Genomic DNA, 18,642 nt, shown 5'->3' on the forward strand with positions numbered 1-18,642 from the left:
GGCTCATAGCCACTGATAGCCTTATCCCTCGTGAATTTGTCTAATCTTCTGTTAAAATCATCCAAGTTAGTGGCCATCACCAAGGTGAAGGCAGTGGTGGCCTTTCTTTATTTTTTCAGTCCCCAAGATGATTTTATGATTTCCCCCGCCCTCCAAAATTGCCATACTTCTCTCTCCCCCCCCCCTCCATTCTGGTGGCATGTTTGGAACTAGCAAATCAGAAACCTCCACTGATCTGCCCTGGTGTGCCCCAGACATGCCTCATTTTGTCCTCTCCATCATCAGTGCACTGAAAGTGGAGCAGGGACACCACAGATGCAAGGGGGACAAACTACTCCATCTATGAAGGACAAGATCCTACTGACCCAGGCATGTCCTCCTGGGAACCATAAGATTGCAGCCTGAGCACAACTGCAGGTGATAGATAGATAGATAGATAGATAGATAGATAGATAGATAGATAGATGATAGATAGATAGATAGATGACAGAAAAGCAAAATATCAGAGGTATATAGGATTCTGCCATATTGAATTAAGTCATTGGTTCATCTAGGTTAGTGTTGCCTGCACACTGACTGGGAACAGCCCTCCAGAATTTCAGGTAGGGGTTAGTTTTCCAGCCCTGCCTGTGGATTCTAAGGACCTTATGCATGCAAAGCAGATGTTCCACCACTGAGCTATGACCCTTCTTCCTTTTGTGCATTATTTTTTAAAAGGTATTGCTTTGAACTTAAATAAGATTTCAAATTTCACACTGCTGAAGCAGTTTATCAGTTAAAGGCTTTTAGTTTACTTAACATGTGTTTGAAGTTACCAGGCAGCAGATTTATATTTATTTCTTTTTTGCAAGTTATTTGTCACACTGCAGGTATTCTCTCCCCATCCACCCCCACTTTCTGTCACACAGGATGGAATGCCTCTTCCAAGATGATGCTTGCTGTGACACACGCATGTATCATCCGCAAACAAAGATGCTATGCATCTTACTCCAGAAGTATGCTTACCCATTTGCAAATATATGCAAATGTCACTGATAAGACGAATTGACTAGAACTCATATGATAAATCAACTGAAGGCTTGTTTAAAGAGGAGAAAAGTTGCGCAAACTTCCCAATTTACCAATGTGGGCTGGGGGAATAAGAACATAGGATGCTGTCTTGTACCGAGTGTTGGACTTCTGGTCTATCCAGCTCTGTATCATCCACAGCAGCAGCTCTCCAGGGTCTCAGACTCAAGGGATTCTCCCAGTCCTACCTGGGGATGCCTGAGACCAGGGACCTTCTGCATGCAAAGCACATGCTCTACCACTGAGCTACAACCCTTCTCTTTTAAGATTACATCTGTGCAGAGTGTGGGGCTGCAAACTAAAGCGGGTTTGCATTTAAGTGCCTATGGTAGTCATAGGCGTCTAGGAATTCTGTGCAGGTGGGTGTGAAGATAGCTCCTCCTTTGCATGCATTAGAGAAGTACAGAGGGCTGCTGTTGGAAGGGCAGAGCTTTCTGTCCCTGCCCTGCCAGCAGGCTAATGACATTTGTGGGCTTGTCTAAATCTCCATTTGCAGAGAATACACAGGCACACACTTTCCCATTGACCACAGCATTGGGGGCTATTTGGTTTATGACAGGGTTAGAGAGCCTCAGGCCTGGGGGCCAAATGTGGCCATCCAGGACTCCACATCTGGCTCTCAGAACTCTCCCTAGGCCACACCTCTCACCAGCCCCACCCTACACCCTTCTCATGTTCATTTGCCTGGCTGGAATATTCCCTTGAACTCTGATACTGCCCCTTGCTTGTCGGGATGGAGGGACATAGAAGGCTGTGTGAGTGTGTGTAGAAATCAGCCTACTGTACAATTTTGCTCTGTCACTTCTACCTCTGGCCCACCCACTAGTGGCATGTGGCCCCCAGAATGTTGTTCAGAAGAGAATGTGGCCCTCAGACTGAAAAAGGTTCCTCACATTGGTGTATGCCGTGGACTTGCGTGGGGGAGGCTATTTAAACTGACATGGAAGCCCACTCTCTCATGCCTACAAAGGAGAACATGAATTGGCTTCTTCACCTTACCTTCTGGTCAGAGATCAGCTAAGAAGATAATGCTATCTAATCTATCTATCTATCTATCTATCTATCTATGCTGCAGATAAACAAATAGAGGTGAGCTTAATTACCCTCCTGGAGCTCTGTGAATCTTCATTTCCAGTCTCCATGTTTGATGCAGAGAAAATGACAGGTGATATGAGGAAGATGCAAGCAAAATAACTAAAAAGTGCTGCCTAATAATTCAGTTAGGAGTTGTCTTTCCATCTGCCGTAACCTGTTTATATACATCATGATGCCTGAAATTAAATTACTGCAGATTGATTCCACCTAAAACACACTATTTGGAAAGAAATCAGGCAATTAGTGGCCATGGCAACCCAATTAAGCTGCATTTACACCCTTTATTTTAATTGCTCTATTAATTGAAGAGGGAAAATAAATGGAATGCTCAGCCTTTACTTGTCATTTTAAGTTTTAGCAAAATATGAATTGCAGAGAAAATATCATTGAAATTAGTCACTATGAACTGCAGGTTTGGGGAAAGAGAAAAATTAATTTGCAGCAAACTGGTTTTAAGATGGATGGCGCACGTTAGTAGCTATTTGATAAGAGCTTTGCTTTTTGAAGTATAATTACTCAAATGTAGAAACTGAACACATTGTTGAAATATATGAGTGATTGTAGTTTTAAAGGGCAGTTTGTTTTTTTATGAATTGTTGAGTGAAATATAAGTTAGGGAGGATGGAGTGGGCTGGGGAGACACTGAGATTCAGCTCTGCATTATGGATCCGCTTCCAAAAGTGAGAGGAATGCGTTTAAATTGGAGCATTTTGTATCAGCTGAAGATGCACAGAAATGATTGATTTTAAGTCAAGTGCAGAGATGTTAACAGGATCACATGAAGTGAAATCAACTAGTAAGGCGGACAAGTCAAGAAGATTGGAAGACCGAGGACTGATTAACACTTGCGCGCCTGTTAAACGTTGGCTCATTGTCTTGTGGTGATGTTCATGCCTGTGGTTTTAAGATCTTCCAGAGCAGCAATCCCACCAATTTCTTCCCTCTCCTTTTCCCTCTTCATTTTACTTAAAAAATATAGGCAACAGGGGGAAAAGAACACTGCATAACAATACAATAAGACCTCTAATTAAATCAGGGGTGTATAACCTTGTGTGCTCTTGATGTTGCTGAACTCCATCTCCCCTCAGCCTTAGTTAGCATGATCAGTCATCTGGTATTAGGGAAGCTGTAGCCCGGCAGTGTCTGCAAGGCCACTCTTAGCTAGTGTGTGCATAATAACTATTGGCAGACCTGTCCTCCATGATTGGTCTAATTATTTCACAACATGCTGTGGCCATGAATCACATGAGTTCATTCTTCTGTGTTGAAGAACAGAGCTCCCTATTTGTTTGTCTTGTACTCATAGCCGATCAGTTCCTTTGGATCAAGGGTCAGCAAACTTTTTCAGCAGGGGGCCGGTCCACTGTCCCTCAGACCTTGTGGGAGGCCGGACTATATTTTGGAGAGAGAAAAAGAATGAATTCCTATGCCCCACAAATAACCCAGAGATGCATTTTAAATAAAAGCACACATTCTACTCATGTAAAAACACCACAAATAACCCAGAGATGCATTTTAAATAAAAGGACACATTCTACTCATGTAAAAACATGCTGATTCCCGGACTGTCCGCGGGCCGAATTCAGAAGGCAATTGGGCCAGATCCGGCCCCCAGGCCTTAGTTTGCCTACCCATGCTTTGGATGGCTTCAATGCCTGGTTCAGGTGCTAGGAAGCTGTAGCCCTCCATATGTTAGCAGACTCCAACTCCTATAGGCCGCAGCCAGCATGGCCAATGGTCAAAGATGAAGAGAGCCAGAGTCCAAAAACAACTAGATCCAACAAATCCACAGGTGAACCACCCCTGGATTTGAACCAGGAAATACCCTCAAGTGTCTATAGCAGAGGTGGAGAACTGTGGCCCTGCAGATGTTGGTGAACTCCAACTTTCATCAGCTCCAGTCAAGGATCAGGGATGAAGGGACTTTTAATCCAACAACATCTGGAGGGCCACAGGTTTGCCACATCAGATTCACCAGAAATGTTGATCTCTAGAAATGTTCACCAAGAATAGACAGCTGACATACAATGCAGAAGATGGTAAAGGTCTAACATTTTGCACGCAACTCTATTCTTTTAATCCAGAATTGTGGGCGCTGCCATATATTTATTCTAGGTTTTGTTGTTGTTTAGTCATTTAATCTTGTCCAACTCTTCGTGACCCATGGACCAGAGCACGCCAGGCACTTCTGTCTTCCACTGCCTCCCGCAGTTTGGTCAGACTCATGCTGGTAGCTTCGAGAACACTATCCAACCATCTCGTCTTCTGTCGTCCCCTTCTTCTTATGTCCTCAATCTTTCCCAACATCAGGGTCTTTTCCAGGGAGTCTTCTCTTCTCATGAGGTGGCCAAAGTATTGGAGCCTCAGCTTCACGATCTGTCCTTCCAGTGAGCACTCAGGGCTGATTTCCTTAAGAATGGATAGGTTTGATCTTCTTGCAGTCCATGGGACTCTCAAGAGTCTCTTCCAGCACCATAATTCAAAAGCATCAATTCTTCGGCGATCAGCCTTCTTTATGGTCCAGCTCTCACTTCCGTACATCACTACTGGGAAAACCATAGCTTTAACTATAGGGACCTTTGTTGGCAAGGTGATGTCTTTGCTTTTTAAGATGCTGTTTAAGTTTGTCATCGCTTTTCTTTATTCTAGGTTAATAAACCTGATAAACGAGTGTGACCTTGCAAAGGGACACATTTCTGCATATAGATAGTTTGCAACTCCCTTCCCCACCATTTCAACTTTCTAGTCCTTTTATGCAAGCATTTAGATTCCTCCCCATCACCAACTATGCAGCATGTTGTTTTTAATAAAAGTTTTTTTTTTTTTTTTTTAAAGAGGAATGCCATCTTTTCAATCCACCTAGGGATTTGGTTGGATGGCCACATGTCAAGTTCGGAACCATCTTTGGGTATTTTCTGAAGCACTTCTTTCTCTTTCTTTTCACAACGATATTAAATACATACACAAAGCAGCCCACAGAGTGTAGCAGCCACCACATCCCTTAAAAGCAAAGGCAAGGAAAAGGCTGAAATGAGAGCACTGGGGTAGGAAAATCCAAGTCTAAGCTCAAGGTCACTGAGGTCATCACAGGCCTAAATTGTGCTCTTTGATACATAGCAGTGAATTCGGAATAAATTCCACTGTCTCCTATGAAAGAGCTGCCTACGTGAACTGGGTTGAAATATAAAGCATTGAAAGCACTGGAAAGAAAGAAGAAAAGTGTTTAGATTTTGGGCAACTCCCCCCCCCCCCAACCAATATACACAAAAGTGCTTCCTGAATCTGAGAATTTTAATTGGAGTTCTGTACAATGGGTGTTGCATGTGGTTTTTCCAATGCAGCTTTTTTTCAGATGGAGGAGGATGGAATGACTTGTCAAGCCAATAGCCACTTCTGGGGACTTCATTAAAGCTGATGGGTTTGAATCAGGGATAGTGTGAGGTTTCGGAATGGGGGCAGAGCAGCTCACAATGTGAAAGTAATCTGGAACTGCACTGAAGCACAACAATTTTTGAATATGGGTGGGATGAAAATAGAATTTATCAAAAGCCAATCAGGCTTCTCCCCCCAAATTCCTACTTAACTGTGAATGGCATCTGGATAAGCCCCTACTACACAAGGGTAGGAGGGCAAGATGCCACTACAAAGAAGGAGGACGAGTCAGAAGAGGGGCTAACGTTCTACCCCATGCCAGTTAGCCAAAACAAGCCACATGGTGAAGAGCAAATACCTTCCCACTCTTGGAGCAAAGTAACATGAGACTTCCTCCTTCATTGAGTTGGAACAAAACCACCCCTAAATAAAGTTGTGAGTGATGTTATTATACGTCTTCATTATCTTATAATTATAGCATGCCTTTGTTCCATCTTGGAACCGAAAGTGGCATAGATGTGGTCTCCAGGAAGTCACCTATCCAGGCCATAAGAAGACATGCTTAGCTTTAACAATATGGTGGCCTTGTGTACCTTCAGTCCATACCCTGTGATTTTGCACTACAGCAGGCAGGGACGTTGCTCTCATTAGGCTGGCGAGTCAGCCGTCTTGGGCGGAAACCTCAGAGGGGTGCAGTACTGACCTTTGAGGGGCACAGCTTTATACAGATTAATTCTTGTTACATATTATAAATTCATGATAATATGTTACTTTTGAAGAACTTTATCATTTCTATAAGACATCTGTTTTTGAAAATTGAAGTTAGAAAAACATTGGGGATGCAAATAGTTAGCCTTGCCTAGGGTGCAAAATAGCTTGGCACTAGTACTGAAAAGGTCTGGGAACCTCAGACCTGAAGGCCAAACATGGACCCCCATGTGTCTATCTGGCCCTCTGGGCTCTGTCCAGGCCACACACCCACTGGAGCTGCACTCATCACCACCCTTTTTTCAGTTCATTCTTAAGTATTCTTGCCTGGCCTGCAAAGTCCTTGAAGTCTGAAAATGCTTTTTGTTTGTCTAAATGTCAGCAAGCATAGACTTTGGCCTTTCAAATTTCAGCGGTGCCCTGTGTGAGCCCAAAATTCAGTGCCCCCCTCACTTCTCACCTTCTGTTCTGTATGTGCACAATGCCATAATTGTGACACCCTGTGGCATGCCACCCTCCTCAGCTCAGTGCCCAGTGTGCGGGAACCATTCTCACTGCCCTAAATCCACCTCTGATGTCCACCTACTTTAGCCACTGGCCCCAACCATCACTGGCATGTGGGCCCTGGATGGTTTCCAGAAAAAATAACCCCCCATCTCTGCAATCCATCTACCCTGTACTTTGCAAAATGTCTGCAAGCTTTCCAGAGAAGATAATCGTCACCTTAGACTTGCTTACTGTCCCCCCCCCCCATTACTAGCAATTTTGCAAGAGTGAGATCAGCCGCTTATACTTCTTAAGATTATGTTCACTTCCAGCTATACCACAGCTTTAAGAAGTGTTCTGTTAATACAATTCATTAGCATGGTTCGTTCTTTCTTTTCCCCCTTCTGTGAGATGACAATAACTTTGTCTCTAAGAAGGGCTTCCAGAATAATTTAGAAATTCTGATTAAAGTTCCTTTAAAGTTCCTTTCTCCTAATTGCCACTGATAAGAAATTCTCATAGAAAAGGGATTTAGATAAATGTTCTATGGTATTGCCAGACACAAAGAACTAGCGGTTTGAAGCTACCCCCTGATCTAATCAAAAATATTCAATCTCATTAATAATACTGTCTCTCTGTATTCACAAATGGCTGCTTTTGACTCTACTGTGTTCTTATTAATTGCACACATTTTTACTGTCATTTTAGCATTTTGTTTCTTGGTCGTCCTATGACCACAGATTACATTCTACACATGTACAATCTGTGTACACAAAAGGGGTGTCTGCACATTGCATTCAATGAGTGTTCAGCCTGTGTATCCATGAACACGAACAGTTGAGCTGTACACTTGTAAAGTCAGTCAAATGTATCGTTCAACAAGTGTAGTCTGTGTACCCATGTACACAACAGTTGCACTCTTTCACGCAAACACCTGTACCACTTTAGAGACAGCTTATACCTGTGATTAACATAACATGTGAATGAGCCTAAATAGTTGAGCTGTACGCTCATACAATTCAAATGCAACATTCAGTGTGTACAGTCTGTGAACACAGTAGATAAGCTGGAGAAATCAATCACTACACACCATTTCACATCGGGGGTACATGTGTGTGTCACACATTCCATTCAATGAGTATACAGTCTGTGAGCTGTACGTTTGTACACTTATTCATGTGACTTCCAATGAGCGTAAAGCCACTGTACCAGCGCACAGAAGGTGAACCGTACAAATTGGCAAGTGCGCATCCTTTCACAAGAACACTTGTACCTGTGTCAAGACACTTGTGCCTGTGTTCAGTTTAACATATAAATGGACCTATTGTTAAGCTAGTTTGCTACTGTGTTGAGCGGAATTGCTCAAAATAGCTGTCTAGGATAAGGACCCCAAGATCATCTGTAGAAGCATCTCTGGTAATTCTGCAAGTTGGTGAGCCACATATGACCTTCTGAGGGCCAGAGACCAGTGGTGGGTGGAGCGAGAGGCAAAGGAACGGATGTGACACTTTAGCTTTGTATGGTAGGCTAGTTTCTACACACACTGTCCCACCCCTTTCTATCCTGTATCCAAACAAGCAAGAGGCATTGTTAAGAGTTCAGGGACACATTCCAGGCAGGCAAAAACACTCAAGGAGGCTGGTATTTTATTGAAGTGTTATATTTCCTGGTTGTTGGTGTCAAAAATTTACTTTACTTTTGTTAGCATCCTGCTAACTTTTGCTAGATCCCACCCCCACCCTGATTAAAAGTGGTGTATAAATGACTGGAAATCTGTTTATTATTTACATGGAGCATTTATAGCATTCAACAACATTGTAGCATTGTACAAAACACACACACACATATACATATTGGTGGTGGTGGGGTGCAGCATTTAAGTGCTAAGAAACTTTTTGATTAATTAAAAAGGTGACCCCAATAATTCAAGGAGCAGATTAAGTAACAATATATTTTTAATTTAAGTACTTAAAATACTGCAGATAACATCTTAAAAGAGGTGTTCCCTTTCACATGGGAAAAGCAGGAAGGAAGCATTTTTTCTTTAGATTCTGTTTTCTGTGACGTGTTCACCATATAAAAATAAAATGGGCTGGAGTCAGACTAACTTAACTGCACTCCAAGTGCCACTGAAATCAATGGGACTTAAGTTAATCAGTGTAAATATTGATTTCAGAGGACCTAAATGCAAACAGCTTAGGCTGCAATCCTGTACACACTTAGTTGGAAGCCAGTGTCATTGAACTCAGTATGACTTACTTCTGAGTAATTGCTCGTTTTTGCAATCTAAAGTGCATTTCTGTATCAGTTTGCAATAAAAAGATATTGAAAATCCATATGCATGAAAATGCATGTGTCCTCATATGCACAATTTTGTACGCACATTCCCTAATATATGCATTTTTGTAAGCCATTTCTCCAAATATATTGCTCATGTATAATTTTTTCTGCACACTTCCTGCCCCCCCCCCCCAACACACAGACATATTTTGAAACCTCGCACCATCCCTGTTTCAAACACATCAACTTTAATGCAGCCTCTTTTGGTTGGCAAACTGCAGTGAAAAATTCCAAGAAGTCTGCATTTCAAAGGATATCTGCATTTCAGTTCACATCCTGTTTCAGGAACTGCAAGTTAGATGGCAAATGCATCTGCATCCTTACTTCTGAGTAGTTATGTATAGGATTGCACTGTTAATCCAGCCCCAGTTGAGTAAGCATGCCCCACACATTTCAAGCAACTTTTCTTTAAAGATGCCAATTTATGCAGATTTAATTGGTTAGTTGATTAAGACTTTTTTTTAATTGGCTGATAGTCCTAAGTACTGTTATTACAAAAACGTTCTGTCATCCTTACGAAGATGTCAAACTTACTCTTGATAATTCCTTCTCTTTGTTGACTTGATCCAACTGTCTCATATACTGTATATATTTAACATGTCTTTATTATTATTATTATTAAATAAGTTTTTATTTATACCCCGCCCTTCCCTGTTTAAAAGCTGGGCTCAGGGCAGCTAACATCAAATATAAAACATTGATTAAAATGTGACTTAAAAACAGCATAAAATACAACATAAATGCAGAATCAATGTCAATAGAATTCAAAAATTCAGGGGTCATTTTTTTTGGGGGGGGGACCCCAATCCATAAAATCAAATGATCACCAGGGCTAACTGGCCAAGTTGGTCCTACTAGGGCCAGCAAGGAGACCAGGGAAGAGTTTAAATGTGGGGTCCCAGAAGGGTTTCTCCATAGAAAAGAAAAGGGAAAGGGAATAGAAGATCAGGCTAATTCAAATTGAAGGCCAGGCAGAATAGCTATAGAAAAGCTATTTAGGTAGTTCCTAAATACACTTTTATAACTGCAATAGAACGAATAATGAGACTATAGTATAGTTAACTTAGTGGTTAATTCAGCTCTGGATGTGTCTATTTATCTCTAGCTTGTCTTTTGATGTATTTCTTGCTGCAAAGTTGCTAACCAGTTACAGTTTATGACCTTGACATTTGCTTGTTTTCCTTTTGGAATTCTGGTGTATTTCATGTAATTGGTTATAAATAATACACATGGATGATAAGTCACCAGAGCACACAAGAGGCAATTTTCTGCTCCTTGTATTGTACATATTAGCCGAGGGATCCTTAAAACATTTAGGGGGTGAAGATGACATGTAAACAAGATAGAGCAAATGAAAATGGTATCTGCAGATGGAGAAACAGGGCCAGATTTGTAATGCTATTGGGTTCTAAATTTTAAAAAAGAATGCGACATTTTGTTAATATAAGATAAAAAAGGGGGCATAGCAGAAAATAGTATCAGCCCAGTGGAAATAATATACTGAATTAAAGATAGTGTTTTAATTAAGTGCATGAAAGACTGTCTTTTATGATCATATTTCAAATATTCAAATGCCTGTTTTTTCATCCATTCTCCTCTGACGTGGCTTAATAATATATCAAGAACAAAAAAAAGGGGGGGTGTATAGGAGCCTTTTTGAAAATTCAATTAGTCCAGCACTAAGGGGGAGAAATAATTTCTTTTTCATTAAAAGGAATTCAACCCTTTACTCCTTGTGATGAGAGAGTCTTGAATTCTGACAATTCTGCCTTTGTTATGCATGTATGTATCTGTAACAGATGAGGTGTCATCCTTGGGATAATTTATCATCCTAACAACTAATATTTTATTACAGTTAGTGATTTCTTGAGATCTAAAGAAAGAAAGCATTATTTCCCCCCTTTCCTGCCAAACTTGTCAGGAGCCATTTTGTAGGCATGGCTGTTTCTCCAGCAGGGTTCTTGGGACTTTGTGACTTAGGGGGCATTCAGATGTGGCAGACATTGTGTCGTTCTCCTCATCCAGCCTCCTCATCCAGCCCCCACCTGCCTGCCGTCATACTTACAACCAATCAGCAGGTGGCTCTGTCCACTATTAGCTCTGGATCAAACTACTGTTGGTCTCTGTACTTTAACCCTCCCAATCCCAAAGGACAACAGTAACCACTGTTTCAGAGAAGAAGAAGAGTTTGAGTCTGATATCCCGCTTTATCACTACCCAAAGAAGTCTCAAAGCGGCTAACATTCTCCTTTCCCTTCCTCCCCCACAACAAACACTCTGTGAGGTGAGTGGGGCTGAGAGACTTCAGAGAAGTGTGACTAGCCCAAAGTCACCCAGCAGCTGCATGTGGAGGAGCGGAGACGTGAACCCGGTTCCCCAGATTACGAGTCTATCGCTGTTAACCACTACACCACACCAGAGCAAGCCAGCAGCATGTTTGATGGATTCAATGTACTAACAGTGCACTAATAGTACCCCAGAACTGTGTCTGTGCCTTCTGGATTTATATGGTCATTTGTAGCAAAGAGATGTGAGGATCCCTTACTGTTTGAGAATGTTTTGTCTTGGTGGCGGCACAGAGAAGTCATTTCATTCTCCATTCACATATGAACCTATGTATCACATGGAAAAAGAATTATGTGAACCATGGACTGCATGGAGACAGTTATAAGATGAAACTGAAAGGACTGCCTGTGCTTGCCCTCCCTACCTACACTTCCAGTCTGTTGCACAAAGGAATCCACAGCCCGTTTCACTTGCTCCCTACTCCCAATACTGTGTGAATGCTTTGCAATTTGTATTATTTTTATTGAAGTGGAGGAAATATTCCAAGAGCACATAGAAGATACATGCAAGTGCATGTGTTTACTTTTGACAGCAGTTGTTTCGAAAGAGCGTGCGTGTGGCAAAAGTGAGTAGTAATGAGAAATCACACTTTTCACCTTTATATAAGGCCCTTGGATCAACTTTGGAAACTGATGGAAAGTTATTAACACCTGTCAGCCCTTTGTTGGCCTAAGTAGAATGAGGTGCTGGTCTTACGTCTGCTCCCAGAAAACAAGTGTCTATATGGTTCTCACAGTACCTCCAGGGGATCTGTTTCAGACACTGAGTGACAGATTGCACTGACCGCATGGTGTATAAACTACCCTCTCAACCCCTGTGTCTGGTTACTTCCAGCATAGGTGTAAAGTGCATTGGCTGTCAGTTGCATGAAACCTGTTCTCTCTCTCTCTCTCTCTCTCTCTCTCTCTCTCTCTCCACACACACACACACACACACACACACACACACTTCAATAGAATAGTGCTCATTCTCCACTGTTTTGCTGCTGTTCTTACCTCTCTAAACAAAACTGAGAAGAAACAATCTTGCTGTGGGTGTAGGTGGATGTCAACAGCTACCAAGACAGTCGCATCCCAGGCCCTCTGAAAGCTTCAAGTTCCACTCCAATAAAGAGCTGGGTGGGGTGGATAGGCTCACACTGGAGAAAACAGGAATGTATTATCACCAGCAATTTTTTAAGGCACCTGTTGGTGTGTCTGATGCAGGTTCCCTGGGAGGGAGAGTGAAGAAAAAGACTGGGAGAGAGCAAGATGTCAGCAGCAAGGGCATTTCTGTCCCAGAAATGTCTGTCCCTGGAAAACTGGTGGGAAATATTGTTAACGGTAAAATAACCAAGCGTATAGAAGAATAAGCCTTGTTGAAGCTGAGTCAGCATGGCTTCTGCAAGGGCAAGTCCTGCCTCACTAAGCTATCAGCATTCTTTGAGAATGTCAACAAGCATATAGTTAGAGATGATCCAGGTGGCACAGTGTACTTTGGTTTTCAAAAAGCTGTTGGCAAGGTACCTAACCACAAACCCAGTCATTGGAGCCTCCAAGTAAGGCTAATCTAAGGTCAGTTCCAGGAATTATGCAATTACTTTTAGTTTGAAATTGCCCTTAATTGCATGCTTACCTGTGATTAAACCCCATTGACTTCACAGTTTGAGCAAACATGCGTAAGATTGCACTATTTAGTTCTCTGTGTAATGCTTACCCACAATATGGCTTTTTTCATTTCTCTTATATTTACTGATTTATTGATGGATGATGATGATGATGATGATTATAGTTGCCAATGGTAGAATGCAGTGGGGATGAAAATAGTGAGTGCATATAGACAGGCCAATGCTCACCAGAAGGAAACACAGCATTTAAAATGTATAGCATTGGCTGATGGATGTCTTGATCATGCAATACAGTGGTGCCTTGGTTTAAGAACAGCTTAGTTTATGAATAACTTGGATTAAGAACGCTGCAGACCCGGAAGTAGTTGTTTTGGTTTGTGAACTTTGCCTTGGAATAAGAACATGTTCCACTTCCTGTTGAGTATGTTCCGTTTGTAAATTGAGTCCCCCACTGCTATGGGAAAGCACGCCTTCATTTAAGAATGCTTTGGTTTAAGAACAGACTTCCGGAACGGATTAAGTTCATAAACTAGGGTACCACTGTACAGTGTACATAAATGTCCAATTCACAAAACTCTGCTACTTTTTCCATAGGTAGCCCTCCTGCAACAGGGACAGGGACACTGCAGATTACTTTGGAAGATGTTAACGACAACGCCCCCTCTCTTTATCAAGCGGTTTCATCTGTCTGTGAAGATGCGAAAGATGTGAAGGTCATCTTTGGAGCCTTAGACAAGGATATTCATCCTAATGCCGAACCATTTAAATTTGAGTTGAGCAAGCAGTCTGGACAAGATAAAGTATGGAAAATCACAAGAATCAACAGTAAGTATATTAGAAATAGTACTCCCTTCCATTATTCAATCTTTTAAGTTCTCTCTCCTCCCCACACCTTTTATCCATCCCAACTGTTATCCACAAAATGGATCATTGTTAAATTTCTCAACCATTCTGTCCGATATTTCCATTATATCTAAGGCTGCTTTCTTATCTGTAATTAACTGTTATATATAAAACTGGGCATCCTTAAAAATTTCTCAGTACTTATGTCTGAGATTCCAATTCAATATATTATAACAAGTTTCCCAAACTTGGGTCTCCAGCTGTTTTTGGACTACCTCCCCCATCATCCCTAGCTAGCAATACCAGTAGTACCAAACAGCATTAAACTTTGTTACTAAGCATTTTCTTCATATTTTCCTCTTCTTCCTTCTGGGATTTGTGTTTTGCTTCCAAGTCTGCCTCCGCCTCACAAAAAAGCTTGGATCACACATACACACCATATATGTAAAGCACAATTTTTGCATGGTTGAAGCATACCATTTTCCCCAGAGCTACATTTCCCAGCACCATTAAATCTACATTTCCCAGGAATTTTTGTGGGGAGCAATTTGTGTAATTTGTATGGTGTGGCAGATGTGCAGCTTCCCGCTTCATTCAAGTGCCCCTGTTTTGTTTGAAAAGCTATAAGGCACCTGAGGCTCATTTGAAAGTGGGACCAATGTGCTGAAATACAACCTGAAGACAGTCCAACTAAATCTTGGTCGTGGGAAATGGCCAAGCAGTAAGAATTTTCTGATGCTATTGTTGAAAGCACCGCCTTTGGCCACAATACACAAATCCTGGCCAAAGTCTCCCTGATAGGCTCTGAGGTTGACTCAGACTGTTATAAAAGCTGTCCAAAAATTCAGTGACACAAAGGAAGTCAAGAGGCTGACAGATTTCTGCTGAGGGAGTCCTTAAGTTTTGCTGCGCCTCTGAAGTGCGTTGAATTATCTTCTGTTACAGTGTGTGGGAAATTTTGCCACTTCCTTAGTAGAAAATGAACACTCAGGGAGTCTGAACCAGCTCAGTGCATTACAGCCATCCCATGCAATGCAATGCAATGACTAGCACACCTGGTGGGCTTCTATTCTCATGAAATTGCAGGTGTGGGGAGAAGTGTTTCCCTGTCATATGTTTTCTCCTGCTGAAGCCATTCCTCAGCAGATGCCTTTCTACCTGCTCAGTTATGATTGCAAATAGACACATTCTGGCCTTCACTGAGCTTTAGTAATGGTTTGAGATCTATCAGCATACAGAGCCAGATTGTTGTTTAGCTTTGTTAAACATTTTCTCAGATAGCAATACAAACTTAAGAAGTGTTGCTACGTTAGGTCATCATGGAAGCAGAATTAATGGTTACCCATTTTTGGAAGGAGCTATGAAAAAACATTAATATAAAAAGGGTTGGGATATGGCTTTAGTTGAAATGTTGACACATAAAATAACACTGGCTAAGTGGAGTCAAAAGAGGAATAATTTTGGATCAGAATGGTTTGCTTTTGCAATGCATGTGAATAAGAAAATTAATGATGTAATTCTGCCATCTCTTTACGCTGCTTGGTGGAATCCTAGATGTTTATATTTGCTGTAGTAACATTAATAATAATAGCAGCATCTGTTATCTTTCTACTGTGTTTCATAGAAAGTAATTCTTGTGTGATTTTTGCTGTGCCGATTAGTCTCTGGAACTGAGTTTTATTCGCAATTTAAATTATGTTCAGAATTTTATTTATGTTTTGAGTTACATTCTTTGCAGCAGTTCAGGAACTGCCTTTGCTACACTGGTTTCAAAACTTATTTTTCCTCCTTTCTTTAGATAAGAATGGGTGATGGAGGTAATGCTTCAGGAACTTGATATTTGTGGGTTTCTCTAAGGAATTTGTCTATCTATTTGAAAGAATTTCTAAACTTCTTAAGGCTTTAAAAGATCAAAACGGTATATGCAACATTCATAGAAACAATAAGGCAGTATAAAAACAGATACAACATTTATAAAAAGCAGTATAACAATGCTATACATGCAGATTATGGTAGGAATTCAATAATCATTTAAACCAGGAAGAACCTGGGCAGAGAAAGACATATTTACAAGACGTCTAAGCTTCTTTTAATGTTCCCTAATTGTTGTTTCCTCTTTCATTTCAGACACCCATGCCCAGCTCATCCTGCCACAAAACTTGAAGAAGGCGAACTACAACATCCCCATCTTGGTGACCGACTCGGGGAAACCGCCTCTTATTAACAATACAGAACTGAAAATCCAAGTGTGTTCCTGCACAAAATACAAAATGGACTGCAGCGCATCTTCGACCCTTCACCTCAGCATGGTCCTCTTCTTCATTTCACTCTTCAGTTTATATTGTAAGTTTCCCGAAAATGTCTAACAGTAGAGTTAGTTGACACTTAACCTGGTTCTATTGATTGATGCGTTCATGCCACTGATGGGGATGAAGAAGCAGGGGGAAGTTCATTCAGAGTGGGACCTCTTTCATCAGTATCCCACCCCGCCCCACCCTCGTCATCCAGCCATGATCCTATCTAGCTGAAGTAGCAGCCAGCCATGGGTTGCCATTTTCCCAGAATACTGCAGGGCACCTGCTGTGGGGATGTTTAGAGAGGCAGGAGAGGATATGTTATATTCTATATCTTAGCAGACTTCCATACATTCCCCTTTTTTAAATTTGCACAGCGGTTAGCTTGTTGCAGGCTCGTCTGAGCCTCACTATATAATATTCCTGATAAGATCCCTTCTTATCCCTCTTAAAAACAGTAGACAGGTCAATCTTATTAAAGTCACTATAAAAGTAGTTTACGCACGGTATAATCAGTTCACAACTGGATCCCTGAAGGCAGACTTAAGTTACTATGTGGAACTATCCCATAAGGGAGTTAGTCCCAAGTGACTGCGAAGAGGCAGTCAATTCTGCTCACATGTAGAAAAGCAAAATGGAGAAGAGGAGCAAAAGAAGGAGGTATGTCCCTCTTGCCCAGATTAGGCCATGCCCACATCTAGTCACATGCAAATGAAGTTTGTCCCAGCTCAGGAGGAAACAGGAAGTTTTCTCCTGGCTGGTACAAAGCATGTTGTACTTGACTGCTATGTGTTTCACATCCTACACCTGCCACAGTGTCACTCTCTGGGAAGTTAGCTTCTAGCTGCCTTATGCTCAGCAGAGGCAACAGTTCTGAGGAGCCTTGCTAGGATGCAGTGGCTTCAAAGGGTGCTGTGTGTTGACTCTAGGCCTGCCTCTGATGGATGACAGCTCTTAATTTCAGATATGCCGACTCGGCTCTAAGTCAAGCAACAGGGAAATGAATGATGCTCATTGAGAGAAGGCATAAAGCAGATTATCAACCGAAAAATAACAGTTTTAGACTACAGTGTATATAAAGCAGTGGTGGGGAGCCTGTGACCCTGAACTCCTATCAGCCCTATCCAGCATGAGCAAGTCTTGAGAATAATGAGAGTTATTAAGTCCCACAACAACCAGAAGGCATCAGATTTCTCTCCCCACCCCCATTCCTAGACTTACATATTTTTTTTTTCAGGCTATGACCCTCTCGGTTCCAAGTGCCCTCCTCTCACCCTACCCTATAAAAAGCATCAGTCATAATAGCAGTTTGCACAACCCACTAGGGAAGATAAGAACACCGACAAAGTCAAATAGTAACAATTTATTTCACAATTATTCAAAATCCAAGTAAAGCAATTAATTCAACAAAATTGATGAACTTGATCCAGTGATATGAGTCTGATAGTCTTTACACCATCAGTGCTCCCCTCTTACTTCTTAGTGCCCCCACTGCACCCCAAGAGGCAGAACACCCACTTTGGGAACCACAGATCTAGACTAAGGTTATCAGATCAGTCCCCATACAAAATCCATTGAAGTTGAAAAGTGTCCCCGGATTCATTGAAAAAAATCTGGTAACCTTAATCTAGACACACAATGGACAGTGCATTAAAGCTGCAATATTCCAAGTGTGATTTAGCCATGCCTTCTCACCCCTGACCTACTGAATTTGATCTGCTTGAATGTGAGCAGAACTCTCTGTTCAGTGGGGGACTCTGCTGGTCATGCGGAGATTTCTACTCTTGTACAATTGAACATAAGTACCACAACAACTGCAGGCCTTCTGTTAACAACATAGGATAAGGCCTGCATGCATGGGGGCATGGGTGTACAGGAACTGGGGGCAGGTCTTGTGTGTGCACCCCTGACCCACCCTGCCTTGAAATGTTGTGTGTTCACATGAACACAGTTTGATGTCAGTTAATCTCTTGTCAACCTGATACAGTGGTACCTCAGGTTAAGTACTTAATTCATTCCGGAAGTCCGTTCTTAACCTGAAACTGTTCTTAACCTGAAGCACCACTTTAGCTAATGGGGCCTCCTGCTGCCGCCACGCCGCCGGAGCCCAATTTCTGTTCTTATCCTGAAGCAAAGTTCTTAACCTGAAGCACTATTTCTGGGTTAGCAGAGTGTGTAACCTGAAGCATATGTAACCTGAAGTGTATGTAACCCGAGGTACCACTGTACAACAATAATGGCTACAGATGAAAGCAGCTTTCTGCAGTATTTCCACAGGTTTAACAATTTAGGATTACAGTGGTACCTCGGGTTACATATGCTTCAGGTTACATACACTTCAGGTTACAGACTCTGCTAACCCAGAAATAGTACCTCAGGTTAAGAACTTTGCTTCAAGATGAGAACAGAAATCGTGCAGTGGCAGTGGGAGGCCCCATTAGCTAAAGTGGTGCTTCAGGTTAAGAACAGTTTCAGGTTAAGAAC

At 41.8% G+C, this 18,642-nt stretch overlaps 1 protein-coding gene across 2 annotated transcripts in view; it reads left to right on the forward strand.

Annotated features, from left to right (window-relative positions):
* CDH13 (cadherin 13) overlaps positions 1–18,642 on the forward strand; it is a 680,788-nt gene that overhangs the window by 650,654 nt on the left and 11,492 nt on the right. For both annotated transcript variants that reach the window (XM_081016580.1, XM_081016581.1), the window contains exons 12-13: positions 13,616–13,846; positions 15,992–16,207. In XM_081016580.1, the coding sequence (XP_080872706.1) occupies positions 13,616–13,846; positions 15,992–16,207 (447 nt within the window). The remainder of the gene's footprint in view (positions 1–13,615; positions 13,847–15,991; positions 16,208–18,642) is intronic.

This window comes from Podarcis pityusensis, assembly GCF_964106645.2.
Source record: "Podarcis pityusensis genome assembly, chromosome: 8".
Classification (NCBI taxonomy): Eukaryota; Metazoa; Chordata; class Lepidosauria; order Squamata; family Lacertidae; genus Podarcis; species Podarcis pityusensis.